The 18,084-nt window shown below is 36.8% G+C and overlaps 2 protein-coding genes across 2 annotated transcripts in view; both read right to left on the bottom strand.

Annotated features, from left to right (window-relative positions):
• Nucleotides 1–34: 34 nt before the first annotated feature.
• On the bottom strand, nucleotides 35–3,545 carry MAGOH (mago homolog, exon junction complex subunit). The gene is made up of 5 exons (XM_032219105.1): nucleotides 3,334–3,545; nucleotides 1,828–1,886; nucleotides 1,419–1,529; nucleotides 754–836; nucleotides 35–264 (listed from the first exon to the last, which is right to left on the bottom strand). Exons 1-5 carry the CDS (start codon nucleotides 3,419–3,421, stop codon nucleotides 165–167), a joined length of 441 nt encoding a protein of 146 aa, XP_032074996.1. The 5' UTR covers nucleotides 3,422–3,545; the 3' UTR covers nucleotides 35–164.
• A 7,932-nt stretch (nucleotides 3,546–11,477) lies between these two features.
• Nucleotides 11,478–18,084, bottom strand: part of LRP8 (LDL receptor related protein 8) — a 264,315-nt gene continuing 257,708 nt past the window's right edge. Inside the window, exons 15-19 of the mRNA XM_032217842.1 lie at nucleotides 17,168–17,319; nucleotides 16,022–16,328; nucleotides 14,643–14,699; nucleotides 14,298–14,470; nucleotides 11,478–12,543 (exon numbers count right to left, since the gene is read on the bottom strand). Of these exons, the coding sequence (XP_032073733.1) occupies nucleotides 12,508–12,543; nucleotides 14,298–14,470; nucleotides 14,643–14,699; nucleotides 16,022–16,328; nucleotides 17,168–17,319 (725 nt within the window). The 3' untranslated portion in view covers nucleotides 11,478–12,507. The remainder of the gene's footprint in view (nucleotides 12,544–14,297; nucleotides 14,471–14,642; nucleotides 14,700–16,021; nucleotides 16,329–17,167; nucleotides 17,320–18,084) is intronic.

Genomic DNA, 18,084 nt, shown 5'->3' with positions numbered 1-18,084 from the left:
AAATATGAATCTTGTTCAACAAAGACTTTCTAAATAAAAAGAAAAAAGTCTTAGTTTTTATTAAATCACTCTGTATAAAACAGACATATAAACATTATGTAAGATACGGAATGAAAAGAATCCCCCCCAAAAAACTTTACTATACAAATTTAAATCCACACAATTTAAATTGGTTTAATCTTGAAATGTAATCCAATGAGACTGAAGACTAGACACTTGAGATCTTGAACAAGATAATAAAACACTCTTAGACCTTCTGGATCCCTGGGGAGCAAAATAGAAAAAAACACATAGTTAAAAGTAAGAAATTTTTGACATAAAAATCATTACCCTCAGAGAATTTCCAGGCCATCAAAATGTCAAATAACTTTTAAAAGGACTAAGGACTAATTTGTGCTGCTTCCAAAGAGAGTGGGAGTTACACAAAATCAGCATAAGGGCACATGCTAAAAATGGCGAGTAGAATATCTTCACATCATGATTAGTGGGACATGAAGAGGAGCTCTTATTTTCCACTGAGGTACAGACTAGGGCTGCACTGTTTATAAATGCATTCAAGACAAGGCAGCTAGGATACACTTTCATTGCTTCTGCTCTTCCTAAACTAGTATCATGTGATTGCTGAACTCACAGCTTTGATTTCTATTGTCTTGGAGAGATCAAATCACAATATAGCAATTCTCTACAATGCTAACCTAATGAATTCAAAAAGACAATGAACATAATATCATTCACTCTTCAAACAGTACTTACTTGGACTGATTCACGTCAATAAGAGAACCGATTTTTGATGTTGTGAAAGAGATATGTTCATCCCCAATCACAATTTCAAGCTCCTAGAAATAAATAAAACAATAAAACAACATACATTTAGGGTGGATTACCAAATTTATGAAGCCTGAATTTCTGTTCTCCCTGTTCTCTCATAACATCTATGATTATTCAAGCCCAAAGCTTGAACAAATATTCATATTCAGCTGTTTAAGGGGCTGTAGCCACTTCTTAGCAGAAAGAGCAATCTTAACCACATATTTATATTGATGGAATTAACAAGTTAATATCTACCAGAAATTCAAAGTTTATGTTGGGTGTGTTGGGATGCAAATAAATAAGAGTGGGATTTTTGTTTGCATTTTCTTGTATTTGGGAGATTTGATCCAACTTTACATCTCTTAACAGTCAAAAGGACTACTACACCCACTTCCCAGCCTAACCTTCCTCCAGATACTTTGGCCTTCCAACTCCAAAAATTCTTTAGCCAGCATAACTATTACTGCGAATTCTTGAAGCTGCTTCACATATCTGGAGGGGTACCTGATTGCAACTATAACCTCATCTAGATTGATCTCTTACAGATTGCAGGTTGTGCACAAACATAGATTTAAAGCATCTGTATGATAAATAGAAAAATTGCTAACCTGCCGACCAACTCTATCTGGTGGAGGCCACAATGCATCATCTTCTTTTGTAATTTCACTGTCATCAATTATCCTCTTTAATTCTTCCATCACACTTTTATGTACGTAGGCCTAGAAACAGTGTAGAATGTTAGCACAATTCTGCCATTTTTGAAAAAAGTACATAAATGATTCATTTCTCTTCTTTTGCATTTGTACAATATCCATCTGAAGAATTCAGAAGGAAAAAAAATCCAGAATAGGTACATTTGTACAGTACAGTCAACTGAGGAGGGTTTTACATAGAAACTTAAAACAAATAGCAAATGAATGATTAATTTTCAAAATCATGGTCCAAGAAATAGTTATGAAATGTCATAAGTTTTTTACTACTCATAAAATTTCAGATTTACTGAAACAGTCAACTTACTTCTTTTCTGATCATGACATCATTTTTGTAATTACTGTTATTTGCATATCTCAGTTTACCTGTTGAAAAAGATTACACTGAACATTACCAGAAAAATGTAAACAAAACAGCATTTCAGTTAATTTCAATTAGCTGCAATATAATGTATTCATTATAGTTCCACAAATTAAGCAAAGAACAAGGAAGTGAAAGCAGTTGCACTCAAGCAAGTGAAAAAGGATTATTGGTGCACAGTTTCCTCAAAACTCTAATTTCTGAGGTCCTTGCTCCCCTTTAACTACTATAAGTAATATTTAGTTATGCTGATGCTGCTGTTATTCTAAGATCAAAATTTATAGGTAGGTTTCAGTCAAGTGCAAGGAAACTGTTTTGGATGCTATTGAAATGGACATTTTCCTACTAAGCTAACTAGTCCAGGGGTTGATGATGAAGAGTTTGGCTACTTAGTGATTCCATAACAGTAATTATTTTTTCAAATGTATATTTTAATTTGATCCTTTCATTATCTTGGAATCCGTTGCTGCATTGGCTGCCTGCCTGATTTCCTACAAAAATGTTTCATATCCCACTATCCTTCAAGCAATGAGCAATTTAGCTTTAACCTCCACATAAGCAACTCATCTTTTTTTTGGTAATTCAAATTTTATTTTATATTATACATATCAATACATGAATGGTGTGGTACCTGGGTATACATTTCAATATAAATAAACATAATACTATTACTCCTAGTTATTAAATTTCATTTCCATTGTTTCATATTGTTTACACATACCTTTTACTATCGCCTTTTAGTTATAAACCTTTTCGTTTTTTCATATATCTTAACATCTTAATGTATTTATATACTATTGTTCGCCTCTTATTCTATCTCTATTTAAATTTCCCCCATATTGCTATAATATTCAAAGACGTGATTTCACCCTCTCCTTTCACCTGTTTTGTTACTCACATTTCCTTCAGTTAGTTCTTCACCTCTATTTATATCAAAAATTCATCCTTCATTCTTTCATTATTTAGTGTCTCAACATACACTTCTAGTACCAATCACAATCATTTAAACATTTAAAGTTCAGCTATTCATGTTCTTTCCAATTCTTCAATCCGTATAATTCTACTGTTAATACACAAGTTTACGTTAAAATATATTCTTTCATTATCTAATCACCCATAAGGAACTCATCTTTTATTCGACCAAATAACCTATGAGTCCCCTTTTGCTCATCTTATCTCTCCAGAAGCTACAAATGCAACCTGTCAGAGCCCGATCTAATATGAACAAATTCCGCCGATCGTCCCAACACAGCCGAGATGCGGTCTCGTATAAACCTCAGCAAATACCAATCACTCCTTCCTCCACCGGGTCTGCTCCTCCCATCCGATTCACCGGCATAAGCAAGATGTATTCTTCCCTCGCAAACATCTCCCCCCGCCCACTCCCTTGCCTTGCTTCCTAGAAGCCACCACGCCTCTTGCTCCGGGACCGACAACCAAGGGGAGCCTTACCATCAGGACGGAACTCGAATTCCAGAAACTCATGGCCAAACTTGCCCTTATGCCCAACGTAGTACCGCAAATAGAAATCGCTCGCCATGATCGAAGCGCTCCCGCCGGGGAAACCAGCACGCAGCACGGCAAACTTAGCCTATGCGAGGGGGCGCCCGAAGAAGACGTCATCAAACGGAAGAGTCGCACAAGCGGATTCACCTTGCGTCTCTCTTCTCGCATGCGCATATAGTGAGTTTCCATAGACTTATAGAAAATAGAGTCGCGCGTCGCTCGACGAGTTATGCGGAGTACTTCCGCTTCTCTTTCAATAAGAAATCCCATGACTTTTCCATACAGAGTGTACACAATGTCGGAAGCGGTTATTGCGACTAATGCGGAACCGTCATCAGTAATGGGAGAACTAAGCACGGATTTAAGTGCCTAATTTCCTGACTCTCTTTCAAGCCGTTGAGACTGGATGTAGGAAATCCGTACTGTAGCCTCTCCACCAAAGTGGAGCAAGCAGAGATCCTAACTGAAGAGAATATTTGATTATTTTAGTTACTTTAACTATATATATATATAGTTAAAATATTGGGTTTCTGTCTGGATGGTCTCTTATTACGAGCCGATGGACAGAGAATGGAAGTAGTGACCTTCTTCCTCCCATATTTGGGCATACCAGGGGTTGTGACTTTAAATATATACCTTTCTCCCTGGCTCAGCTGATAACGGAGGACAGCCTGTGGCTTAGTGGTTAATACATCTGCCTAATATGTAATATAGCCCAGGTTCGAATCCCAGTAAGGGTATGGCTGATGAGAGCTAAATAGCTTGAAATAGATCTATACTAGTCTCCCTTTATTTATTTATCAGCACAAACACAACACCACACACACACAGAGACATATATAGGTTGGTCCTGGATTTTACCTGGATGGGAGATCTTCAGGGCATTCTAAAACGGTAAGCATGTGATTAGAGACATTCTTATCCAGTGGTTAAGACAGTGTTACAGGTGTTATGTTTGCCTTTTGCCTTATATACAGCTCTTTTCATTCCTTTCTATTATGTTTGTTTCTTGTATCATATTTCTATTTTATGATTCATCTTTATTGTTCCTGTGATGCATCTTCCTGTTCCTGTTGTATTCTCACACTCTAGGATGATGGCTTCTGCAGAGTGATGGCTTGTATTGTTTATTTGCTCCACATGAAACATTGTGTTAGAAACATCTGAATCTGCGCTGTCACTACACATTTGATGCATGCCGGACTAGCACTTGCGGTGTTGTCCTGAAAGCCAAGCATTTGAAGCAAAAAAATCAGCATCATGGCATCCGCTAACAGCATATCCCTGCCTGAGGCAATGACCGTGAGTGGAGATTGCAACAGTAACTGGGATAACTTCAGAGCAGAGTTTGAGGATTACTCCCTAGCCACAGGCTTAAATAACAAGCCGGCAGCAATGCAGGCAGCCACACTGAGGAGGCTAATAGGCAGCAAATGCCTCCATGATTACAAACACAATTTAATCCGTACAGAGGAGCAAAAAAATTATACTAAAGCCATCTTAGATGCTTTAGAAGTTTTTTTCAGATGCTCTAAAAATGTCATATATGAAAGATATATATTTGGCAGCTGTAAGCAAGAAGAAGGTGAAACAATAGACAGTTTCGTCACACAGCTAAGAGGAAAAGCTGCAAGCTGTGAGTATGGCTCTCTGAGAGAGCTTATTCGTGATAAAATAATTCTGGGTATCACTAGTGAAAGCACATGCTGCCGCCTTTTGAGGGAACATAATTTAAGTTTACAAGCAGCAATTGAGATATGTCGTACCACAGAACCTACTGACAAACGGATGAAAGCTTTGGAGCAAGGTAAACATTGAGTGTCAATGTTTACCCTGCTCCATGAAGAGCCACCACCACAAGCACCAGCACAAATTCATTGTCACAACTCACCTGGGAGCAAACCAGTATCATGCAAGTACTGTGGCAGTGTGTGTGTACAAAAGAAAGAGCTGTGTCCTGCATTTAGGAAAATCAGCAGAGCATGTGACTTCCTCACCACTTCAACCACAAGCTAATGGCAAAGCTGAATCAGCTGTGAAGATTAAGAGTTTATGCAAGAAAGCACAAAGTGATGGTAAAGACTCATAGAAGGCCATTCTACATTGAAGAAATACTCCAACCAAGGGCGTGGACAGTAGTCTGGTGCAGAGACTGATGTCAAGGAGACTAAAGATCTCCTTACCAATGGCAAATAAGTTGCTTGAGTCCTCTGATACAAGGTGTCCCAGAAAAGTTACGACTTAAGAGACAAGCATTCAAGACAAGATATGATAAATCAGCCAGAGATTTGCCAGAATTGAATATTGGGGAATGAATCCGTATGAAACAGTTGCCTGGAGACTGAACAGGTCGCTGGAAAATGGGTATCTATTCACAACCGGTGGCACCACGCTCCTATCTAGTGGACATTGAAGGAACTCTCTCATCACAATCATGTGGATCTGCATGTGGCTGAGCAGCCTGACTCTTCATATCCAGGCCAGACTTACCTGGTATTACCAGGCCACACTTACCCACTGACAATAGGGAATACACAGTGTTGATGCCACAGACCAATGTTAATGACCATCCTTAGCGAACCAGTATACCTGACAGCAGTCAAATGCAGAACGTCCCAGTAAGTGGTGAGAAGAGCCCAGCAACCTCAGCAAGGTTGGATAAATTCTTAGAACAAAGAGGGCCAGTCTTCACCCATAGTGGCATATGTTCACAATCACTCAACAGGCGTAACCTGTAGGAAGTGTTGGTATTGGTTCTCATCCGAAATTTCATGTTTGGTTAACATGAAAAGGAGAAGATGTTACAGATGTTACGTTTATCTTATATGCAGCTCTATCATTCATCTCTATTGTACTTGTTTCCTGTATCATATTGCTACTCTCTGATTCATTTTTTTATTGTTCCTGTGATGCATCTTCCTGTCTCTACAGGAAGTCCTCACTTAATGATCAATTTCTTAGTGACTCTTTGAAATTATGACAGACCACTCAAAAGTTACTTCTGACCAAATTCCAAAGTTGGTCATGGAACTGCACCTCTTCAATCACATGACATTTCAGGTGCTTGGCAATTGGCTCACTTTAATAGCTGGTTGCAACATTCTATAATCACATGACATTTTTTCTGGTTCCCAGCCTTTTGGAATACATTGATTTACTTAACAACCATGGCATTTGCTTAATGACCACGCAAAAAAGTCATAAAATTTGTCGGGGTTGTCACATGGGTACCTCGACTTATGTGGTTTGTAACTTATTGGAAATTCCAGGCTCCATTATGGTTATATGTCGAGGACTACCTGTACTGCTGTTGGTAGCTTCCACACCACATCTAAAATTTGGTGGTTTGGTCAAAACTTCATTTTTTTGTCAAGTGTGTGATAGCAATGCTAAGGGAAAGAGCATAAGATCAGAATGGTGTTTGGAAATTAGTTTTAGCAAAATGGGTCTTAAATATTCTTATAGCCTTAATAAAGATGCTATCAGTTAAATGGCATTTGGCAGATTTTTAAACTCTTCCTAATTGCAAAATCCACTGTGGAAAAAAAGACATAATATATTCCATTTTCTGGGGTTAGGAGATTCTTAAAGAATTTTGAGGCTGAATTGTGGGCATTTTTACTGAATTTTACTGGTATTGGCCATTTGCAAATATTGTTTTACTTGGTGTGGTCAGACACAAGTTTAGTTTCAGGAGCATGGAAAATTGGATGCTTTTCCCCTAAGAGGCATCAGAGAACCTCCAAATGACTTAATAAAGCTATGTGCAGGCTTGCAGTGTTATATTTGAAGTCAATTTATGTTTTCTTCAGTTCCACCATTAAAAATAACACACATTGCAAATAGTCAATAAAAATTTAATCTCTCTATAGAAACAATACACAGTCTTACAAATGTATTCATTTGGTTTTTCAGTACCCCCTATGGATGTAAGTATCAGAAACATTAGAAACCGCAGAGCCCTCCCTTCTCCATAGCTCTAACCCAGTGTTCTCAATCTTGGCAAGTTTAAGGTATATGGACTTCAGCTCCCAGAATTCCCCTACTAACATAATGGCTGGGGAAATCTAGGATTTGAAGTCCATGTAGCTTAAAGTTACTAAAGTCGAAAACCACCGCCCTAAATCATTTGTTCAGAATAAAAACAAACAGAAAAGGCACCACGCAAGAACATTGTATCTTAATGGAATTCATTATAACAAGACAGATCTCAAAAATGATTACTGTACAGTGATAAACAAAATTTTAATGTTCCCAGTTTTGTATTGAAAATATTTTTATTTTAAGGAAAATTTGATTATCAACTCGATGTAGTTACAAATCTGTCATGTTGGAAATCAGGAAAACGGGGTAATTTACAATGGTTTGGAGAAAAATTCCAGCATTTTACATAGGATTTGTACAAGGTTTTACTTTTTTTTAATAAAAAAAGTATCAAAATGGTAAATTACTCAAATCTATATACAGTTTGAGGTTAGTTACAGTTATTACATACAAAGCCTTTTTCTTCATTTTATAATTTTATTCATGCACACGGTGCATGGTTTGTAGTAACTGAGTAGAGCAGCTTTAAATATTTTCTTTTCCCTCTACATCTTTCTTCAGAAGCGTGTATTTAACTCTAAAGTTTCTTTCTCAAAATCTAGCAGAAAGAAATAGACATCCTTCCTTCTCAATACCCATTAGAAGCAAGCAGCAAACTGAATAAACTTTCCAAGGTGCAGATTCTATTATACTCTTTTAACTTCTCACTCATCCTTAACATGAAGGTCAGCTTAGGCATATTGGTATTTGTCATCAAGGGATGACTTCCTATTATCAGCGAGTCATCTTGAATATTATGACTTACATCAATGAATATATTTTTAATAGTTGAACAGCCATTATAAACATGAGATACTGTGTGTATACATGTCATATAAACTGGAAGCAATTGTGCAACCATTAAATCAGGGCTGTCAAACTCGCATTGTCACGGCGGCATTATGTGACATATTGTGACTTCTTTCCCCTTCGCTAAATCGGGCAGGGGCGTGGAGAGCATGTGACGCATCCGTCCTGCGGGCAGTGAGTTTGAGACCCCTGCATTAGATCATCTGTTTTGCTTGCAGAGAAAATCTTTGATGTCTATAAAAGTACAAGATTGTCTTTGTATCACTACATTTCAAACAAAAGTTCAATTTATTATGAAATTGATTCTTTGAAGGGCAGATTTTTTTTTTTAGAACCAACCCAGGATGACAGTGATTCATAGTCAATACAAGAGTTGCAATTCAAGGCTACCAGGCAGTACAGAGGAGATATGATAGCCTCCTAACTGGAACTACTATGTTTAATAGATATTGCTTATTCATAAAAATGATTGAACATGTAATTATTTATAAGAGATCCTTAGGCAAAAAATACTTCTACAGCATTTTCATGTTCACAGCTCAGTGTTCTAGTGCATGCAAATAGCTATTCAGAGCACCAAAATTAAGGAATTTAACAAGATTGCAAATTCCTGTTCAGCCTAGCCTGGCACTGCTATCTGCAATAGCCACAATCATGGGGAAGTGACATTAAATATGCAGTGATAGGCAAACCCCAACTTTATGCCCTGATGTCCAACACAAATATATGTAAGTCACAGTGTTTGGTCACGATGACATTGTGCACATTCTTTTTGTCACATGCCCCCCTCTTCCCCATGGAGATTTATGCTCACTAACTAATGTCATGGCCAGGCATTTACTTTCAACTTCACTACCTCACCAGAAATTGAAGTTACCCTGTTTGTTAAAAAAAAAAAAAAAACCTCTGGAATTATTCTGGGACACGCATTATCAGGATGCCTGTCCAGATCAGGTGGATCTTTTTAGTCCTTTCCATTAACCCACATCAGCTGGAGAAAAAATATTCAGGAATACACCCAAGCTCACTGGTAAACTATAACTTTTAGATTAAAAAAATGAGTTCCAGGGAGATCATTTAGTTTAATGCTCAGAAGTGCTTCTTCAGAATACCACCATCAATCCTATGGTTTACACTGTTCTGCTTTTCATTTGGTACAACCAGATCAAAATGTTGTTCAACAATTGGATCAACAGCAAAATCCAAATAAGTGGGCCCACTGATCATATAATACTTTATACTAATAAGGATATGCTACTTTGACTTCCCTAAATTTTGGAATGTTTTTCTTCTAGAGTTCTCTACTGTAATTAGCTGAAAATTGAATTAAATATGGTGGATCTAAGTAACACTTATTACTATATATTACCTGGACAGTTCTTTATCATGACCCACATTCTTCAATAATACTTCCTTATAATTTAGTCCTGTTCAGCAAAATATTTACCAGTTGTAATTCTTTTTTTTTTTGTTTACAAGTCCAGCATGACTGCTTCCAGTTGCTTGTGGCTGGAAAATTTGTGATCAATTCTTTTCTAACCACTGTATAATTGCTCCAAGATCAGTTTCTGGATTTTTTTTTTGTATTACAGCTCTGCATTTCCACCCTCTTTAATCATTTACTTGGGAAATTTACAAGGGAAATACAATTTCCCACAGGAAGAGAAAATTACTTTAGGCTAGGCTAATTAAGAGAGATCATTCAAAGTGCAATTAAACAACCAAATGTAATTAACAAAATTCAATGAAACAGTATCTACATATAGGAAACTTAACTTAAAAGTATAGGGTACCCCAATAGCACAACATTTGTGCTATTCATACAGAAAATAGACCAAATGTAATTAACAAAATTCAATGAAACAGTAATATCTACATATAGGAAACTTAACTTAAAAGTATAGGGTACCCCAATAGCACAACATTTGTGCTATTCATACAGAAAATAGACAAGCTGTAATTTTTAATACCACTTAATTCCCCACCCCTAAACATTATATTCTTCGATGTCATCAACTTCACTTTGATTCTTTATAAACTTTGAATAAATGCGGAATGAGAATTCCAGAGAAAAGGACTATAATCTTGGATCATTAGTTCCACTAATTTGAATCAACAGCAAAGATTATTAGCAGAACAATGGCTTTTTAGCTTATGGTTACTTATAATAATTTCATCAGATTTGGCTTAAAACTGATTCCATAATTTGGAATAGATTCCAATGTCTCCAGCCCACTAAAACCAGTTTTTCCCATAATCTTATGCATCCTTAGAGTAAATAGAAGCAGGTCCCAATGAACGCATGAGACTTATTAAATATATTATATTATATATATATATATATATTGTTATGCACAGTTAAAATACGGGGGTGAGGGAAACCTTTTACATTCATTAATAAGCTCTAAAAAAAACTAGGTATAATTGGTGAACACTATTTTTAAAATAAAAATGAGCTTTAAACACTTAAAATTAATAAGGCTAAAAATATGGCTACTTTGAAGAGTGGTCACCAAGAGTGGGATGTTTTCTTAGAAACTACTAAAGATGGCATCTTAAATTTGCTTATATCTTGCCAGGTTAATGTTTTGGGATGTATGGGCGCTGTCCTCATTTTACAGGGCAATGCTTGTAGCAATGTTCTGAGCTTTTCCATTTACTCAAAAAGATTACCTCTGTTCAGCCAGGGGCTTTTAGGAGCACAAATATTCTTTCTGATAAAAGCAGATGGGAATTTTTTGCATGGGGCTCATTGTTGGCATGAAAACTCTGCCTTTGCTTGAAGTGTGCAAGTGTCAGAGCCATGAATTGGTCTACCTTGTAGGCCCGGGTAGTCCTTGACTTACAACCATTTGTTTAGCAAAGGTTCCAAATTACAACAGCACTGAAAAAAAAGATATATATCTGATCCTTGCACTTATAACTGTTGCAGGATCCCTACAGTCACATGATCAAAATTTGGGTGCTTGGCAACTGGCACTTTATGACAATTGCAGCATCCTGGGCAGGAGTGGGTTCGGCTGCTGCTACTGCTGGTTTGCTCAGGGATGCGCTACACTCGCACTGTGCATATGCTTGATGCACGCTATGCGCACATGCACAGTACTAAAAATGCTTTTGCACATGCACAGAAGAAAAAAACGAGATGGTGGCACCTATGGCACCACTGAAAGAACCGGTTTGGGGGTGTGGCAGGCCAAGTTACTACTCGGAGAAATGGTAGGAACCCATCTCTGATCTTGGGATCATGTGGTTACCATCCTGGAGTCATTTGATTGCCATTTTCCACTTCTCCAGCCAATTTCAATGGGGAAACCAGATTCACTTGGCTCACTTAACATGGCTTACTTAACAACTGCAGTGGTTAACTTAACCATGGAAATGGTAGTAAAATCACACTCAGTTCACTTAACAACTGTCCTGCTTAGCAATGGAAATTCTGGTTCCCACAGTGGTTGTAAGTTGAGAATTATCTGCAGAGTTTGGTTTGTTCATGATGGGAACACTTTAGTTTCTTGATCATTTTGGATTATCTTATTGTAACATCTATAATTCTCACTCAGTGGTTTTAGACTCTGTAGCAAAGTTTTCACTAAACATCCTTTAAGAATTAAATTACTCTATTTATCATAGAGCTGAGCTATTCTTTCTAAAATATATTCATATATGTATATTTATATATGTGAATGTCTAAATACCTATCCAGCCTTGATAGATATACAAATTATCTCTGCAATACGAGTCAAATGTAAAAAAAATATAAATACTCTTGTCCTCTACATATATACAGCTCAAATTTGATATTCAGAATTTGTTAATAAATATTCTAAATGGTTTATACAGATCTCTCTGTCCGTATGTTGATAAGACAGCCACAAGGTATGCTTGACATATTTACAAAACATCTATAAATATAATTTTTAGAAATGATGTGTAAGCTGCTGATCCTTGGGTTGGGCTGGCAGCATTCAGTAGTAGAGTAGGCTCCTCACTATTACAGATGGATAGTGCAAGAAGTTAAAAGGGTGTATAAAAGATTATACATACAAAACTCTCACATCCTTTGGATGTTTGCAGTTCATTACAACTTTGTGGTTACCCTTTTGCAACATAAATATAAAGGAGAGGAGAAGGAAAGAGAAGAAGGTGGATCCCATTAGCCACAGTAGACAGGTTCAGTGCATTTCTTTTGATACATTAACCATGGAAATGGAGTAGGTGTATTCCTCATGGTAGCCCATCTTCTAGACTTAGTGCCACACGCTGTTGAGAAAGACAAAGTATTTGACTTTGTTAAAAATGAATTGGAAATTTCATTATGTGGCAACAGTAACATATTATTGCTAAGATGTATAAAATGTAATTGAAGTTGAATTTGGAAAATGAACATGTAAAACATTGTATGATTCAGTGGGCAAGGAATTTTGGGTATAATGTGATGCTTGAACACTGGGAAAATATGTGGACAATGGGTTTAAAATTTACATTAAATTATAATATAAAAAAAATTCTATACGATGAAGTATCATTGGTATTTAGCACCAGATAAGTTATCTAAGATGTATAAAGACATGTAAAATGAATGTTGAAAATGTGTAAAAGTAAGAAGGGATTTTTTATCATCTATGGTGGACATGTGATAAAGCAAAAAAAGAATTTGGAGTATGATTCATATTTTAATACAGAAAATTCTGAAAATGGAAATAAAATGAAACTAGAACTTTTCCTTTTGGCCTAATGGAAAAAGAACAGGAGAAAAAAATTGGAACTTTGTCGCTATATGTTGACAGCAGCAAAAAAAAAAAAAAAAAAGAAAAGAAAAGTGTATGCACAAAAAAATTGTATGCACTATTGTATGCACAAAAATGGAAGGACATTTTGATTCCTACTATGGACAAATGGTGGCAGAAGTTGATGAAGTTGGCTGAAATGGCAAAATTGACCACTTTGATTAAAGAAACGAACATAAGTACTTTGTTTCCACATGGACACCGCTTCTGAACGTTGTGTTTGATGTGGAAAAGGATGAAACTCTGACTTTGGGTTTTACATATTAGATTGATAGATCTTTATGGAAATGACTTGCTCATATTATTATGGAAAAGCAGAAAGTTGTGATTTGATGTTAATGCCTTATTTTACTGTAACAGAGAGAGTCGGAAGTCAATGCTTCTTTTTCTCTCGCCCCCCTTTCCTCACTTTTCTTTCCCTTTCCCCCCCCTCACTGCTCTTCTATTACTTTTGTATTTTGTATTTTATAATACTGTATAACTCAATAAAAATGTTTAAATGCAAGATATTTAAGCATTTTGAGATAAGCCAGACATATTTGAGAGGATGCCCCTCCCATGCAATGATCATATGTTCCACTATTATATAATGCCAGAAAGAAGTATGCCTCTAGAATACAATGGCAAAGACATTTAAGCTTATTGTCTATTTATCCCTACACCATTAGCAGTACCCATCTGAATGGCACCTTCTCCTTCTTTTGTATTAGGAGATAAATGTGTAAACTACTTTGATGAACATTGAGATAGTTTGCTTTGGGAGCAAAGGAGAGACATGCAATCTTACACTGAACGTGATCCAATGTTCAGACAAAAATAAGATTAGGTGCTTATTTATTTATTAAAGTTATATATCATCAGTTTCAATGAATTGATTGATAATGATTTTGTTAAGTGCCAGGGAAATCAGGGGATCCAGCCAATTCAAATGGGTATAAAGTTTTATTGCAAGGTTAAGCTTTCTACAAGAATCTGAACTCCTAACAGGCAAAGGAAATTGGCAGTAAAAAGGGTAGAAGGAATTCAAGGTGGGCTGGACGATTGCTTGTGGGCGTGTAGGGGCTCATGAATGATGATGTGTTTGACCCTTCCCTTGTGCTCAGCCTGGTCATCTCCTGCAGATTTATAGCAAAACATCTACAATAAGGAACACCAAATAGTATAGTAGCAGGACTCAAATGAATACAGTGGACAATGTAGTAGACAGTGGATAAAGCATTCACTTACTGCTGGATACACGTGACCAATCTGTACTGTTCTCCCAATATGGATTTCATCCTCATCTTCTTCTTCCGTAGTCTTCCTGTACACCGGATTATCAAAATTCATGCTTTTTGTATTTTTCCTCTTCCAGTTTCGCCAGATGAGATACCCACCTGTGCATAGTAAGCCGATCACCACTAGAAGCAAAAAAAGGATAGGGGAATGGAGAAATAAATAAAAGCATCAGCAGTCTCAGAAAGACCATCATATTTCAACTGGCTCACTCATGGCATCTCTCTTCTGAGTTTGTTACAATAGGCCAGGGTAGCAAAACCAAAACGAAAGGCAAGATAGCAAACACTTACTTACCAATAGGAACAACAATTCCGATAACGGCTGCCATCACAGTTGAGCCAAAAGCCTGCCCATGTTAGCATCTGCAATCAGAGAAGAACAACTCAAGATATAAAGGACAACTATAAGGATTGCCGCAGTTGCCAAGTTCCACATAGCTGGCAAATTCAAAAAGCACAAATTTCAGAAAAAGCAATTTGAATGCTAATCCGGGAAGTGAAAACTGTAAGGCAGTTTTTCCAGGCAACCAAATGAAGGCAGAGTCTCTGAAAGCTTTCTAAGCCTATCCTTTAGTTGTCACATCTAAGCTGAGTTCCCTCGTTTCACATAAATTTATCTAAAGTTCTTCATAGCCTTCTCTCCTTCTGTCCCTTCCATCAGTAGGAGCAATGCACTGTACAGAATTCAGACTGTTGGCATAGTGTTACTGTGTGTGTGTGATTTTGTGTGTGTGATTTTGTGTGTGTGTGTGATTGTAGAGGAAGGGAAGGAGAGGGAGAGAGGGAAAGGGAGAGAGAGGGAAGGAGAGAGAGGGAGGGAGAGAATGAGTGAGCTGTGAGCAATCCAATTTGATTGGATTGTCAAATACTTAGTATAAGTAATCCAGAAAGTTCACATACTCAGTTTTGTGTGCATAAAGTTTAGGCATTGGATTTTTAGATCAATTATTGTATTTAGATTTTCACCCTCAAATGGTGAGAGATATGTAAGCATATTACTAAATCTATGGAACTTGTTTAATGGAATTTATCAAATCTATGGCCCTAGGTTCTTATACAATCCTTGAAAACCATCAATAAGAGCCTCTGGCCAGAAAAAAGTCATGCTCTTTATCAAACCCAGATGTCACTTTAATCACAGACTTTCCAGTAGATGTGAAAGTAAAGTATTAAATGTATTTGATTTAACCACCCCAGCCAACCTTCCTCACAACTTTGTATCATCTTTTCTATTTCAGTTTTGAATCTGTGTTGAAGAGGGAAAAGGATGAAAAAAAGGAAGAGCTAATATTAAAACTGTTTTGAGATAACAATATTTTGGACTAGTCTATTATTTTGGGATTTCTGAATTACGTTTAGGTACACTGCAGAAATTTCCTCCCAAAAGCCCAAAACTAGATTATGGCAACATGTAGAAATTTAAGTTTTTGTATATGAGGGAACTTTCAGATACTGGGCCTAACGCTTTGGAAGTAGACAGGTCAAAAAGGAACAGCATTTTTATATTAAACAAGAGAAAAGTAAGCGAGTAATCCTCTGTTTTGTTTCCACAAAGAAATGCAGTGCCAACTCAAGCCATTTGGGGAGCAAACAGAAATTTGTATTTGTTTAATTTAAAATTGTATGTCAGTCCAAATTTTTTCCACTTAGTTAGTTATAGGCCACTTCACTCACAGTGCTGGAAGAGATTGCTATTTCCTGTTGCTATTTTACTATCAGCTGGGCTGGATGTCACTGTGATTGAATGAAGACTTGTCATGCGGAGAAAGACTTGTGCTGTAGTTGCTGATCCTTCTGTACTAACGTTGTCGGTTGTGGTAGTCATACTGTCAGTAGTAATAGCCGTGAAGTTCAGATGATAACTTCTTGATGTGGTAGGAGTAGCAGCAGTAGTAGGCAATTCAGTTGAGGTAGCAGGAAGCTCTGAAATCATTATTAAGTACAGCTTTATTTTGTCCAATGTATATGGATGCCTATCTCCCTGTGATGAGCCAACAGAAGGCTGGATAACCTCCCACAAGATTGTGCCTTCCAATTGCACTGGACTATATTTCCCTTCTCTTTACTTCTTCATAGTAAAACACAGTGCAACTTTAGTTAGTGGAAAAAGCAAACCGATATAAAATAGTTTAAAGAGGCTTAAATGAAAGGAGTTTCCCAACCCCATTTTCTACAGGTAGTCCTCGAGTTATGGCTATAATGGAGCCTGTCCATTATGGCTGTAATTCAATTTTACACCATTTTTTTGCAACGGTTAAGTAAATGCAGGAGTTGTTAAATGAATCCATTGTTCCCTGTTTGTTTATTTATACACTGCCTTTATTATTTTACAAATAACTCAAGGTGGTGAACATATCTAACATACCTCCTATTTTCCCCACAATAATAATTTGGGGGGGGGGGAAGCTGGCCCAAAGTCACATGACCATGGGAGTGGGGTGGTGGTGGTAACTGTTGAAACTTCAGATCCAGGTCAGAACCCTTTTTTTCAAGTAGGTCATAACTTCCAATAGTCATTAAACAACTAATCGTAAGTCGAGGAGTACCTTTCTATATCTTACAGGTTTAAGCTTCATTTTTTTTTAAAAGAATGACTGAGAGGGAAAGATTGATAGGAGAGACCATGATACAGACACAGTGTAGAACAACAGTGTAGAACAGAACAATTGAGTGAATTCACAATGATTGAATTTAATGTTAAGTGCAGCCATAAAACAGGGCACAAAACAATAGTCCAAAGAATTATCTAGTTCCTGGGAAGGAAGTTCCCCTCTAAACAAGATTGCAGAAGGTTTACAAAGTATAGGCAGATATTTTTACCTTTGTAACACTTTTCATATCAGGGCCTAACCACATGTTGTCTGGACAAGCACATGTATATTTGAGTGAGTGTGGAGAGTTTTGTGGTGCAGGGAGACACAGGTATTCACACCCTCCATTTGGCAGAGAATGAAGTTCACAAACATCTGGAGCTACATATAGGAAAAAGAAATAAGAATTAAGTTTGAGGGTTGTAATTATTTATTTATATTTATTTACCTATCATATTTAAGCCACCCATCAAAATAGTTCTACACACACACACACACACACACACACACACACAATTGTGTTTACCCCACTGCAATTACTATCATTATGGGGTATAGATGCATCACACTCCCATCAATCTTGTTTCACAAACTACCACTTCCACCTAGGAAAACTACATTGTATTTTCTCATATATATTGAACATTATTGTCCATACCATTACTTAGACAAATAGCAAGAAATCAAATGGCTACTTTAAGTACCAGAAAAATATTAGAATATTTCAGTTTTAAAAGGTCTGCCTGAAATCTGTGATTACTAATCCCATTATCTACAGTAGATAGCATAGCCAAATTGGCTGTGGGTAATATATGCCATTGTCCTTCATATGAAAGAAATCAGTTCAGGGAAGGTCAAATCTAATTACACTACAAAGTCCTAATATTGTAAAACAGCATATTGCTATAATTATAGAAAGATTTTGTGGGTGAGAGGCATATGAAGATTGCAGTTTTGAGGGTCTAAGGGCACCATCAAGACTGTTACAATTGGGTAGATCTCACTATTTTCTTGAATGCCTTAATAACAAGATTTGCTAGTTATCTCCTTTTAAGCTAACCAGGGTCAATATTTTTTCACAACTTTGCAATCTAGTTACCTATCATGAAATCTAAGGTATCCGCTATCTATTTCATATTCCTTAGG

Source organism: Thamnophis elegans, chromosome 5 (genome assembly GCF_009769535.1).
Source record: "Thamnophis elegans isolate rThaEle1 chromosome 5, rThaEle1.pri, whole genome shotgun sequence".
NCBI lineage: Eukaryota > Metazoa > Chordata > Lepidosauria > Squamata > Colubridae > Thamnophis > Thamnophis elegans.
The sequence above is the reverse complement of the archived record's forward strand: the minus strand, read 5'-3'. Positions and strand labels throughout refer to the sequence as shown.